The sequence below is a fragment of the Macaca mulatta genome, chromosome 15 (assembly GCF_049350105.2).
Source record: "Macaca mulatta isolate MMU2019108-1 chromosome 15, T2T-MMU8v2.0, whole genome shotgun sequence".
In the NCBI taxonomy this organism is placed as follows: Eukaryota; Metazoa; Chordata; class Mammalia; order Primates; family Cercopithecidae; genus Macaca; species Macaca mulatta.
The window spans coordinates 24,881,033-24,893,715 of record NC_133420.1 but is presented as its reverse complement, the minus strand read 5'-3'; the positions used below and the strand labels follow the sequence as shown (position 1 = coordinate 24,893,715).

General features: G+C 38.3%; 1 protein-coding gene across 5 annotated transcripts in view; it reads right to left on the bottom strand.

Moving 5' to 3' along the window:
- Window positions 1-12,683, bottom strand: part of RC3H2 (ring finger and CCCH-type domains 2) — a 57,391-nt gene that overhangs the window by 43,028 nt on the left and 1,680 nt on the right. For all 5 annotated transcript variants that reach the window (XM_015116855.3, XM_028834229.2, XM_015116854.3 and 2 more), the window contains 3 exon segments: window positions 6,299-6,596; window positions 1,936-2,053; window positions 349-582 (listed from right to left, as the gene is read on the bottom strand). In XM_015116855.3, coding sequence (XP_014972341.1) covers window positions 349-582; window positions 1,936-2,053; window positions 6,299-6,529 — 583 coding nt within the window. In that variant the 5' untranslated portion in view covers window positions 6,530-6,596.

The window sequence follows — 12,683 nt, the reverse complement described above, 5'->3', positions numbered from 1 at the left end:
AAACCCTGTCTGTACAAACAATAGAAAAATTAGCCGGGTGTGATGGTGTGTGCCTATAGTTCCAGCTACTTAAGGGGCTAAGTCAGGAGAATTGCTTGAACCTGGATGTCGAGGCTGCAGTGAGCCAAGACTGCGCCACTGCACTCCAGCCTGGGTGACAGAGTGAGACACTGTCTCAAACAAAACAAAACAAAACAGCAATAACAACAACAAAAACAAATTTATCTTTAATTATATCAATATTTGTACATATAAAGACAGGCTGAGTCTCAGGATTCACCGAGCTCCAGAAATTGGCATCCTCAAGCCCCTTACTAATAAAAAAGGTAAGATAGTAACCTATCTTACCTGGCCCTAAAAACTGGCATCCTCGAGCCCTGACAGCGGCCCATAGATTGGCAGACAACTGCTGAGGGTTCTGGTGCTGTAATATCAGTTCTGTTACAGTTCTTTCTCCAAGGGAACGAGCTGCTCGCATGGCTCTTACACGACCTTCTTCTTCCACCAGTTGACAGTTTACAAGTGTCACCAGTTTCCTTTGCATCGGACGGCTCAGTGCACTCTGGTTCAAACTAGCTACACCTTTAGGAAAAGGGAAACAAAGGGAGCTAAAGTTTTTTCAATAAAAAATAAAAGTCAATTTTCATTATCTGTATTTAATGATTAAGCCATAATTCCTAATGAGTCCCTTCTAATGTGCTTTCATTTTCCTAACAGTATTCTGTCTCTGTTATTACATTAATATTATATTAATAATATTATATTAATAAAAGCACTATTAAACAATGAATTCAAATACTGTACAGATTTCAAGATGCAGTGACTCTGGTAAATTTTTTTTTTTTTTTAGACAAGGTCTCACTCCCATTGCCCAGGCTGAGTGCAGTGGCACGATCACAGCTCACAGCAATCTCAACTTCCTGGGCTCATGTGATTCTCCTACACCGGCCTCCTCAGTAGCTGGGACTACAGGCATGTGCCACCATGCCCACCTAATTTTTTGTATTTTTAGTAGAGATGGGCTTGGTCTCAAACTTCTGGGGTCAAGAAATCCACCCACCTCAGCCTCATAAAGTGTTCAAATTATAGGCATGAAGCCACCACGCCCAGCTTTAATTTTTTTTTTTTTTGAGACGGAGTCTCGCTGTGTCGCCCAGGCTGGAGTGCACTGGTGCCATCTCGGCTTACTGCAAGCTCCACCTCCCAGGTTCATGCCATTCTCCTGCCTCAGCCTCCCGAGTAGCTGGGACTACAGGCGCCCTCCACCATGCCTGGCTAATTTTTTGTATTTTTAGTAGAGATGGGGTTTCACCGTGTTAGCCAGGATGGTCTCGATCTCCTGACCTTGTGATCCGCCCACCTAAGCCTCCCAAAGTGCTGGGATTACAGGCATGAGCCACTGCACCCGGCCCCAGCTTGAATTCTTAATGACAATATTGGTTATTTTCAGAAAATAGGACAAGGTAATTTTCTGAATCTATACATTTTTCTTATTTTTTTTTTTTTTTTTTTTTTTTTTGAGAAGGAGTCTCGCGCTGTCACCCAGGCTGGAGTGCAGTGGCCGAATCTCAGCTGACTACAAGCTCCGCCTCCCGGGTTCACGCCATTCTCCTGCCTCCGCCTCCCGAGTAGCTGGGACTACAGGCGTCCGCCACTTCGGCCGGCTAGTTTTTTGTATTTTTTAGTAGAGACGGGGTTTCACCGTGTTAACCAGGATGGTCTCGATCTCCTGACCTCGTGATCCGCCCGTCTCGGCCTCCCAAAGTGCTGGGATTACAGGCTTGAGCCACCGCGCCCGGCCATCTATACATTTTTCAAGGCATTTCTCAAGCAAACTCCTTTTCCACAAATTAATAGGGTATCCACATCAAGTCATTCCAGGTAAATGTACTACCAAGCCCTACTTATCAGTAAAAATGCATTTTATGAACTTACCTTTACCTCCACTTAGTGGTTTTAAGTAGAGTGCCAAATCCTCAACGCATTTCTTTGCAACCTCATAGTGTTTATTCTCACCTAGATTACTTAACTTAATTGACTGATGATCTGGTACCTTAAAAAAAAAAAAAGAAGTATTGCAGAAATATTCATTCAGCTCATGCAACTATTATTTATGTACTTGGTAATAATCTTGGTGACTATAAAATTACAACGCATAGATACTACATGAAAGCCATTTAAGTAAAATTAAAGTCAAACACCTAGCCAAACTGCTTTCTATAAACCAAAAATGAGGCCAGTCATGGTGGCTCAGGCCTGTAATCTCAGCACTTTGGGAGGCCAAGGAGGCAGATTAACTGAAGTCAGGAGTTTGAGACCAGCCTGGACAACATGGTGAAATTCCATCTCTACTAAAAACTACAAAAATTAGACAGGTGTGGTGGTGGATGCCTGTAATCCTAGCTACTCAGGAGGCTGAGGCAGGAGAATCTCTTGAACCCAGGAGGCTGAGGTTGGAGTGAGCTAAGATTGCACCGTGCACTCCAATCTGGGTGACAGAGCGAGACTCCATCTCAAAATAACAACAGCAGCAGCAACAACAAAAAATAACATACTTAATAGCAGGAGCTGTGTGGATTAATGAAGAAAGAAAAGAAGCAGAAAGTTAACAGTATTGTATCAATGCTAATTTCTTGGTGTTGGATGTTAACACTAGGTTAAGCTGCGGAAAGTTATACAAGTTCTCTGAATAGTATCTCTTGCAACTTTTTTGTAAGTCTGAAAGAATTTCAAAATTAAAGAGTGGAGAAAAAAGGCAGAGTTGTTTTTTCTTTTCCCCCCATAGCACTTATCACCTTTTCACTATATTATTTACTTAAGATAAGCATTATAAGATAGAGTGTTTCCATTCAAAGGTCAAAACTTGGGTAAAAATTGCAGCTCTGCTACTTCTATGAATGACCTTGAGTAAATTACTTAATTGCTCCAAGTCATAATTTCCATATCTGCAAAATGAAGATGGAAAATCTCTATTTTGTAGTGTCACTACGAAAGTGCAATATAATTCAACAAATATTTATATTTATGGAGAGCTTACCATGCACTGGGCACAGTTATAGGTACCAGGGATATATCAATGAGCAAAACAGACAAAATGTTTTGCCCTTGTGGAGCTCACATTCTAGTGGACAGTAGAAGAGGCAGCCAATCAATAAATTAAAAACATAATAAATAGATATGTAGTGTTTCAAGAGGTGAAATTATAGAGCAAAGATAAGGGGGACTGGAAATACTAGCGAGGGGTTACAATTTTAATTAGGGTAGTCAGGATTGGCTCCTTGAAAACTGCGAGATGTGAATAAAGAATGTGAAGAGAGAGGCTAGGCATGGTTGCTCACGCCAATAATCCCAGCATTTTGGGAGGCCAAGGTGGGCAGATCACTTGAGGTCAGGAGTTCGAGACCAGCCTGGCCAACATGGTGAGACCCCCATCTCTACTAAAAATACAACAGTTAGCTGGGCATGGTGGCGCGCACCTGTAATCCCAGCTACTCGGGAGGCTGAAGCAGGAGAATCACTTGAACCTGGAAAGTGGAGGATGCAATGAGCTGAGATTGGGCCATTGCACTCCAACCTAGATGACAGTGAGAGTCCATCTCAAAAAAAAAAAAAAAAAAAAAAGAAAATGGAGAGAGACTGAACATTCTAGGCAAAGGTAACAGTCACTATAAAAGCCATCAGGTGGCAATATACTTGGTATATCTGAGAACTGGCTAAGAAGCCAGTGTAGCTTAAGCAGAATAAGAACAGTAGTAGAAGAGGTAACAGAAGTCACATTGTAAAGACCTGTAAGCAATTTAAGGACCAACGGAGATAACATTTACAAATGATATTAACACAGTACCCGCTGACCTATAGCAAATGCTAAATAAATGGTAGCTAGTTTTTCTGCATTTTTTTTGAGATAGGGTCTTACTCCGATCACCCAGGCTGGAGTGCAGTGGCATGATCTTGGCTCTCTGCAGCCTTAACCTCCTGGGCTCAAATGAACCTCCCATCTCACCATCTCAGCCTCCCAAGTAGCTGGGACTACAGTCACACACCACCACGCCTGACTAATTTTTGTATTTTTTGTAGAGATGGGGTTTCACCATGTTGCCCAGGCTAGTCTCGAACTCCTGGCCTCAAGCGGCCTGCCCACCTCAGCCTCCCAAAGTGCTGAGATTACAGGCGTAAGCCACTGGGTCTCGTGGTTAGCTAGTATTCTGACAAAAAGTTTATATTTTATCAAATCTAAAATGTTATTGTTTGCAAGAGACATTATTTTATACTCCATTAACAAAAATATATTGCCAATTAAATTAAGATACACTATCGATTGTAGATGCACCTTGATTTCATGGTGTGTAACTTGATTATAAACACTGAAAAGAGATTTTGTGCTTTACAAGGAGGACTTCAAATTCAAGATACTAAGGGAATGAATGAAGTATTTTGGTTTATTGGATTTTCTATCAAATCAGAAAAATAATTCCTTTTTGGCTTTAATATGTAGTACATGATGTATAGAATTTCATCATCTTCGTAACCTGTAAAATGGGGATAATAACCACCTGAAAAGCTATGGTAAGAATTAGTAATAATAAATGCTGAATACTTACTGTCAAACCTAATGTAAAGTAGACCCTCATTAAATAGAAGTTATTTCAAATCTAGAATCTTGCTTTGATTCAATAAAATAATTACAAACACGAATTCTATAGCACATGTTCTTTTTTTTTCCCCTAACGTTCGACTCAGGCATCACATAGCTCAGAGGTGTCTTCTGGCTTCTGTGGGCCACACTGGAAGAACTGTCTTGGGCCACACATAAGATACACTAACACTAGCAATAGCTGATGAGCTTAAAAAAAAAGAAAGTTTACGAATTTGTGTTGGGCCACATTCAAAGCTGTCCTGGGCTGCATGCAGCCTGAAAGTCAGACAAGCTTGATATAGCACATGGTCATAAGAAATCATGCAGAATTTATTACTGACACATTGGTTTTTGGTTTTCCATATAAACATCCCTACATAGACCTTATTTTTTCATTTGCACTATTATACAAAAAGTTAAGTGGCCGGGCGCGGTGGCTCAAGCCTGTAATCCCAGCACTTTGGGAGGCCGAGACGGGTGGATCACGAGGTCAGGAGATCGAGACCATCCTGGCTAACACGGTGAAACCCCGTCTCTACTAAAAAATACAAAAAACTAGCCGGGCGAGATGGCGGGCGCCTGTAGTCCCAGTTACTTGGGAGGCTGAGGCAGGGGAATGGCGTAAACCCAGGAGGCGGAGCTTGCAGTGAGCTGAGATCCGGCCACTGCACTCCAGCCTGGGCGACAGAGCGAGACTCCGTCTCAAAAAAAAAAAAAAAAAAAAAAGTTAAGTGAAGTAACAAAGAGTAACAACGACAACAGAAAAACCTGTTTCTGCTCAAAGCTTTGATTACATTTCTTTTCATATCACCTAGTGAACACATATGTACACTTACATAAAAACGTTTCTTATCCACCAAAATCACTTACATACATAAATTTTAGCCACAGAATTAAAGAAATATGTAACTATAATATAATCTATGGTTTGTATAAGGATATGACATTATCTAAAGAAAATCTTTCGCAGAATACAATCCTGAAAATCAGGTACGTTGAGATTTATTTTTTACACCTTAATGATCACTAAACATACTTTATACCTATTACTGAACAAAGTTCAATAACTATTTCATGTAACAAATTATTAGGTTGCTGCAAAAGTAATTGCAGTTTTTGCCATTAAAGCCACGTAAGATGGCCGGGTGCAGTGGCTCATGCCTGTAATCCTAGCACACTGGGAGGCCGAGGTGGGTGGATCACTTAAGGTCAGGAGTTCCAGACCAGCCTGGCCAACATAGTGAAACCCTGTCTCCACTAAAAATACAAAAAAAATTAGCTGGGTATGTTGGTGCGTGCCTGTAGTCCCAGCTACTTGGGAGGCTGAAGCAGAAGAATCATTTGAACCTGGGAGGTGGGAATTGCAGTGAGCCCAGATTACGCCACTGCACTCCAGCCTGGGAGACAGAGAGAGACTCTGTTTCAAAAAAAAAAAAAGGCCACGTAAGATACACTAACGATAGCTGATGAGCTAAAAAAATAAAAATAAAAATAAATCACAAAAAAATCTCACAATGTTTTAAAAGTTTATGAATTTGTGTTGGGCTGCATTCAAAGATGTCCTGGACCGCATGTGGCCTGCAGGCTGGACAAGCCATTAAAATAATGGCAAAAACAGCGATCACTTTTGCACCAACATATAGTAAAATCTTGAACACTTACCTGGGCTCCAACTAACTGGAGAAGTGCAAAGTTGACAGGAAGTACATCAATATCTGTGTTGATGGCAGTCTGGTCAAAAGGACAAGCTTTTCGATGAAGTTTATTCAAGCAGGTCTTGCAAACAGTGTGTGAACAACCTAAACTGATGGGTTTGTGCACATTCTCATCAAATTCATTATAGCAGATTGGACAGGACAGAAATTCTGTCCATTGAGCTGCCTGCACAGGCATTGTGGAAGCTGGACGCTCGGGTTAGCAGTCTAGCAGATCATTATTTTGCTGTGTAGTGTTTTGTAAGCTAGAAATGGACAAAAGTATGAATTAACCACATATTCATCATTCACCTTTCAAGAGTTAATTGCTTAAGTCAACCAATAGCTGCAGACCTAAAATACTTCTGAATAATTTTATAACATTTGGATGTATTTTTTAAAAAACCTATTTACTGAATTAATTAAATTTCTGAAATTCTGCATGGAAACAATACCTTAATAGTGTTCCTTTCAATTAAACTGTATTTATATTGGTTGCTCACATAATAATCAAAGCTTTTATGTTTTTTTCTCAATGACCACATCAAACAAGCAAATTAACTTTCCATATTCCATCTTTAGGAACACAAATTACTTTGGACCGCTGGGGTGTTTGTCTTGTTGTTTTGTTTTTTAAGTGTTTCCCTTGGATAACCAGTACCCCAAAACATAATAAGGTACGGCCAGTAGTTAGTGAACTTTGGAAACCACTCATCCAAATAATATTGTAGAGACTCAAGTGTGAAGAAAACAGCCTTGCCACCTTAAAGAGGAAATCTCTGACAAGACTTGGCTAGGAAGCAAAATGAGGTACTGAAAATCAACATATAAGAGAAGACTGTGATGAGTGAGAGATGATTAAGAGAGCTGTTTGTTCATAAATGAAAGAATAATGCTGACCACAACATACAGTGCCAAAGTAAAACCAACAAAAAAATTGTCTTAAAAATCTTGTATTGTTCATTACAATACTTCTGATAAAACTATATTATTTAGTGATTGATATACATAACCAAAACTGTAAAGTCCAATGAGGAAGACGTAGAAGAAAAAACATCATTCTAAAATGGTATATAGTCATGATTAAAAACTGAAAAGGCACATGTGAAAAAAAACAGTGAGAGAATTTTTCTTGTTTCTAAGATCAAAATATTCCTGCCGGGCATGGTGGCTCACACCTATAATCGCAGCACTGTGGGAGGCCAAGGCGGGAGGATCACCTGAGGTCAGGAGCTCGGGACCAGACTAACTAACATGGATAAACCCGATCTCTACTAAAAATACAAAATTAGCCACGTGTGGTGGCACATGCCTGTAATCCCAGCTACTAGGAAGGCTGAGGCAGGAGAATTACTTGAATCTGGAAGGTGGAGGTTGCAGTGAGCCAAGATCACGCCACTGCACTCCAGCCTATTCAACAAGAGCGAAACTTTGTCTCAAAAAAAAAAAAAAATCCATAACTTTAGTAAAGTAAAAGATTTAGTAGCAAAACAACACTAATTTGAACACACTAAACTTCCTAGATTTTCTTTATCTTCCAATTCAAGACTTATATAAGTCTGACAAAAGCTCTCTGGTGAACAAGAAATCTAGGTATTTAGGGCAATTAAACAACCAATACTTTATTTCACAGGAATGTTTACCAACCCAAATATATTAGTTCCAAAGAAATTAGATGTTTAAAAATGTAGTCACATTCAGGAGAGAAAAAATATATAACTGAAACTATTTTCCATTATGCCAACATACAAAAAAATTCTATTAGCCTTTATTGTGTTTCTTTTTTTTTTTTTTTTTTGAGAGTCTTGCTCTGTCACCCAGACTGGAGTGCAATGGCGCGATCTCGGCTCACTGCAACCTTTGCCTCCTGGGTTCAAGTGATTGTCCCGCCTTGGCATCCCAAGTAGCTGGGATGGCACCTGCCATCATGCCTGGCTAATTTTCGTAGAGAAGGGGTTTCACCATGTTGGCCAGGCTGGTCTTGAACTCCTGACCTCATGTGTCTGGCTGCCTCAGCCTCCCAAAGTGCTGGGATTGCAGGCATGAGCCACCGTGCCTGGACCTGTGCTTTTATATTCACAAAAACTAAGATAAAAAAAAAAAAAACTTGGTAAAAATGAATTACAGAGCTTGCTATGTAAAAAAGCACCCGCATATAAACTTAACAGCTCTAACGCAAATTATCTAAAATCTTATCTTTAAAGTAACCAAATCTTCCAAGTTATTTATTTTACAACTTTCATCCTCAAATTACCACATCTATTAATGCCATCAATCTAAAAACCAATTAGTTTCCTTCCAACTTTAGAGATGAGCACTGAGCAGGTGAATATATCACTCCCTAAAACTACTGAACATTTTTAACATGCAGTTTTCTGGTTTGCAGAGTTATACAATTAGAGGCCTTTGAGGAAGAATGAATTTCATCTTAAATCTACTGAAAGCCCTAATTTAGTTAATAACTTGAACTGATTAAATATTTATCAAAACAGGACACTGCATGTAGTTTTTCATAATGGCCACCTGTTTGGAAATGTTAATTCTGTGGTTTAGGGTGTCACAGGCCACCTGGTAGTACAAAATAAGAGCAAATACCTTTTCCTTAGTTTTCCAAGGCCTTTCTCAAATGCTTTATATTAAAGCACGTAAGTGGGGAGTTGGGGGGGGAGTTTCAACTAAACAGAAAAATGCTATCTTTCATATTGTCACCTACTACATAGTTTTAAACTGCTTCAAACTATACCAGAGCACACTGAATAGTTTTATATTACAATAGTCCTTAGTGTGTTTAGGCATAGAAACATCAGAGGTTTTAACATAATTAATGCTGAGAAGTTTAATTTCTACCACAAATTGAATTAATACCTTTAAGATATAAAGAAAAAACACTGCCAAAATTTTGGCAATAACTCTACCAAATTTTCTTCTCTGTGTCAGAGTATAACTTTCTGATAGTAAATTATGAACTAAACTTCCCTTACACGATCAGATATAAGAAATGCTTTTTCTAAAAATGTTTTTCTTCAGTGATATTATCAGTAAATCCTAGATTCCTCAATTAAGATAAATACAATATAAAATTTTATCTGAAACACAGAAGAAACTTCATTCCTTCAAAACAGGCACTTGGCAAATGTTTACCTAAAAATATTTTTGTAACTACCCAAAATGGTAAATATTCTATGGTCTTTATAATTTAAAAAGCATATAAATGAACCATGGAGCACAAAGACTATATATTAATTTGCAAAACTTCTAGACCTATACTAATACATTTTATGCAACTCATTTGAGTCTATGTAAGTCTAAATTGCTACGAATATTTATAGTTACTACCGAAGTATTCTTCCCAAATAATCAAAACATTTCAAACTGAGATAAAATGGATTAAAAGGCCTACAACTCAAGATATCTAAAGTGATTCCTTAAGAAAAACATTCTAATTATTTGTATAAACTAATTTTAGTTACCAGTTACAAAAACTGAAGAAGGGTAACAAGATAAAGCATAGGAGTGAGAAATGCCAAATTAAAGGTGGGACCATAAACAGTTTTTCCCTCAAATAATTTTCCAGACTGCAAGTTCCTTGCTATGAGTGCTGACACACAAAACAGGAAGCATAATAGGCACCTCTTACATGATTCAAATTACAAACTGCTTTAATAAGAGCCAGCTAAATACTTTCATTTTCTCTTATTAGTCCACCATATTATGCAGCCAGTTCAGGTCTACAGCATCTGATTTTAAAATGCCAGAATAAAGTTTATGCTTCTTTAATTGTCATATATGTATATAGCATTTTATAATTCTCTTAATAAAAATGTAAACATTAGGGCTTAGTTCTTCTAATTAAAACAATCATTGTTTTCATTCTAGTTAACCCATGTGAGGAATATAAGCTACTGAAATGGACTGTCACAGTACTTCCCAGTTTAGAAAACTTAAAAATAATTAGTTTTGTTCTTAAAAAATGATATTTAAAGCATAAGTACAATTTGGATCTCAAGCTAACAGACAAGTAAAAACCAAAACACCAATGGAAACAACTTGTAAGCTAGAAACTCTGCATTGGAGAAAAAGGAATTGAATTGCAATTTAAAAGACTGCTATAATATGTGACTTTGCTGTTAACATGTGAAGTATATATGACTCAAATTTTACTTCTTAAATACACTATGTGGTTGAACTCAGTTTTAAAATAACTATTAGATATAACTTCCAATGCATTCTTATTTTTTTTTTCATTCTGTTGCCCAGGCTAGAGGGCAGTGGTGCGATCTTGGCTCACTGCAACCTCCGCCTCCCGGTTTCATGTGATTCTCCTGCCTCAGCCTCCTGAGTAACTGGGATTACAGATGCACACCACCATGCCTGGCTAATTTTTGTATTTTTAGTAGAGACGGGGTTTTACCTGTTGGTCAGGCTGGTCTCAAAGTCCTGACCTCGTGATCCACCCACCTTGTCCTCCCAAAGTCCTGGGACTACAGGCGTGAGCCACTGCGCCTGGCCTCAATGCATTCTAATAGGGCAGTAATGAGATAACTTCTTTTTTTTTTTTTTTGAGACGGAGTTTCACTCTCGTTGCCTACGCTGGAGTGCAATGGCGGGATTTCGGCTCACTGCAACGTCTGCCTCCCGGGTTCAAGTGATTCTCCTGCCTCAGCCTCCCGAGTAGCTGGGATTACAGGCATGCGCCACCAAGCCCGGCTAATTTTTTGTAATTTTAGTAGAGATGGGGTTTATCCATGTTGGTCAGGCTGGTCTTGAACTCCCGACCTCAGATGATTCACCCACCTCTGCCTTCCAAAGTGATGAGATTACAAGCATGAGCCATCTTTCTATTTTAACAAATATAACTAATATTAGTGATGACTAGAAAAATACTTTTTTTTGAGATAGAACTTACTTCTGCCTATCAAATAATAGCCAATGGATAACTTCATCCTTCATATTACCAAAGTCCTTAGCTCTTTAATTATTCTGATTGTAGCAGGATAATCTATCTGGAAGTTTTGGATTTTTATACATCTACTTTTATTCCAATATATTTCTTGGAAGAGTAATGCTGATCTACAACAGTAATGTCCAACAGAAATATGTGAGCCATTATAATCCAAGTAATTTTTAATTTTCTGGTAGTCACATTAAAAAAGGTTAAAAGAGGCCAGGTGAGGTGGCTCAGACCTGTGATCCCAGCACTTTGGAAGGCCAAGGTCGGAGGTGGGTGGATCACTTGATGTCAGGAGTTCTAGGCTCGCTTGGCCAACATAGCAAAACCCCATCTCTATTAAAAAATACAGAAACTAGCCTGGCGTAGTGGTGCCTTCCTGTAATCTCAACTACTCAGGAGGCTGAGGCGCAAGAATTGCTTAAACCTGCAGCGGAGGTTGCAGAGAACCCAGATGGTGCCACTGCACTCCAGCCTGGGTGACAGAGAGAGACTGTGTCTCAAAAAAAAAAAAAAAAAAAAAAAGTTAAAAGAAAATAGGTAAAATTATTTTTAGTAATACATTTTATTTATCCCAGTTTATACAAAATATCATTTCAACATGTTGTCAATATTAAAATTATTGAGATATTAAAAAAATTTTGGTACTGTCTTTGAAATCTGGTATTTTACACCTACGGCACATCTCAATTCACACTAGCCACATTTCAAATCCTTAACTGTCACATGTGGCCACTGGCTAGTACTGGACAGTGCAACTCTAGAATATTTAAGATTACAAAGTAATACTCAAAACTAACTTTTATCAAGAAATTGAGGTAAAACTCACACACTTAAAGCTTTAGTAAAATTAGAAAACGCTGATCATAACATTCATGAGACTGGATGCAAAACACGAATTTATTTTTAATTTTCAGCTAGCTTTATTTTACCCATGCTTCCTTTTCCCATCACTAAAAAGTGAAACTCCAACACAGTCCAAACTAAACAGTAAGTACTTACTACAACCTTGTTATAAAGTTTTTTTTTTTTTTTTTAGCGTTCTTAGTTATTGCAAACAATGTAGAAGTTCAATTTTTGAATATAAAATCCTGAGTGTAAAGAAGAATGCTTTGCCAAAATGGAATTTTTTGGTTTTTTCAAAGTGGAAGACAGCAAATCACAAAAGCAGAGTATGATTTAACAAAAATATATGAACAAAGGACATAAGTCTTCTTACATGTCAGGTTGCCACAACAGAAATAACAGATCGGGGTAACTCAAAGGATCCACTAATGAACATGAGTGTAATTAAATCCTCACAGAACAAGTGCCTGTTTGAATTATAACATCTGCTTTTCCTAAACGTAACTAGAATATATGTTTTACATTCTGTCCTCTAGCAATTTTCCAAACTCTAAAATTT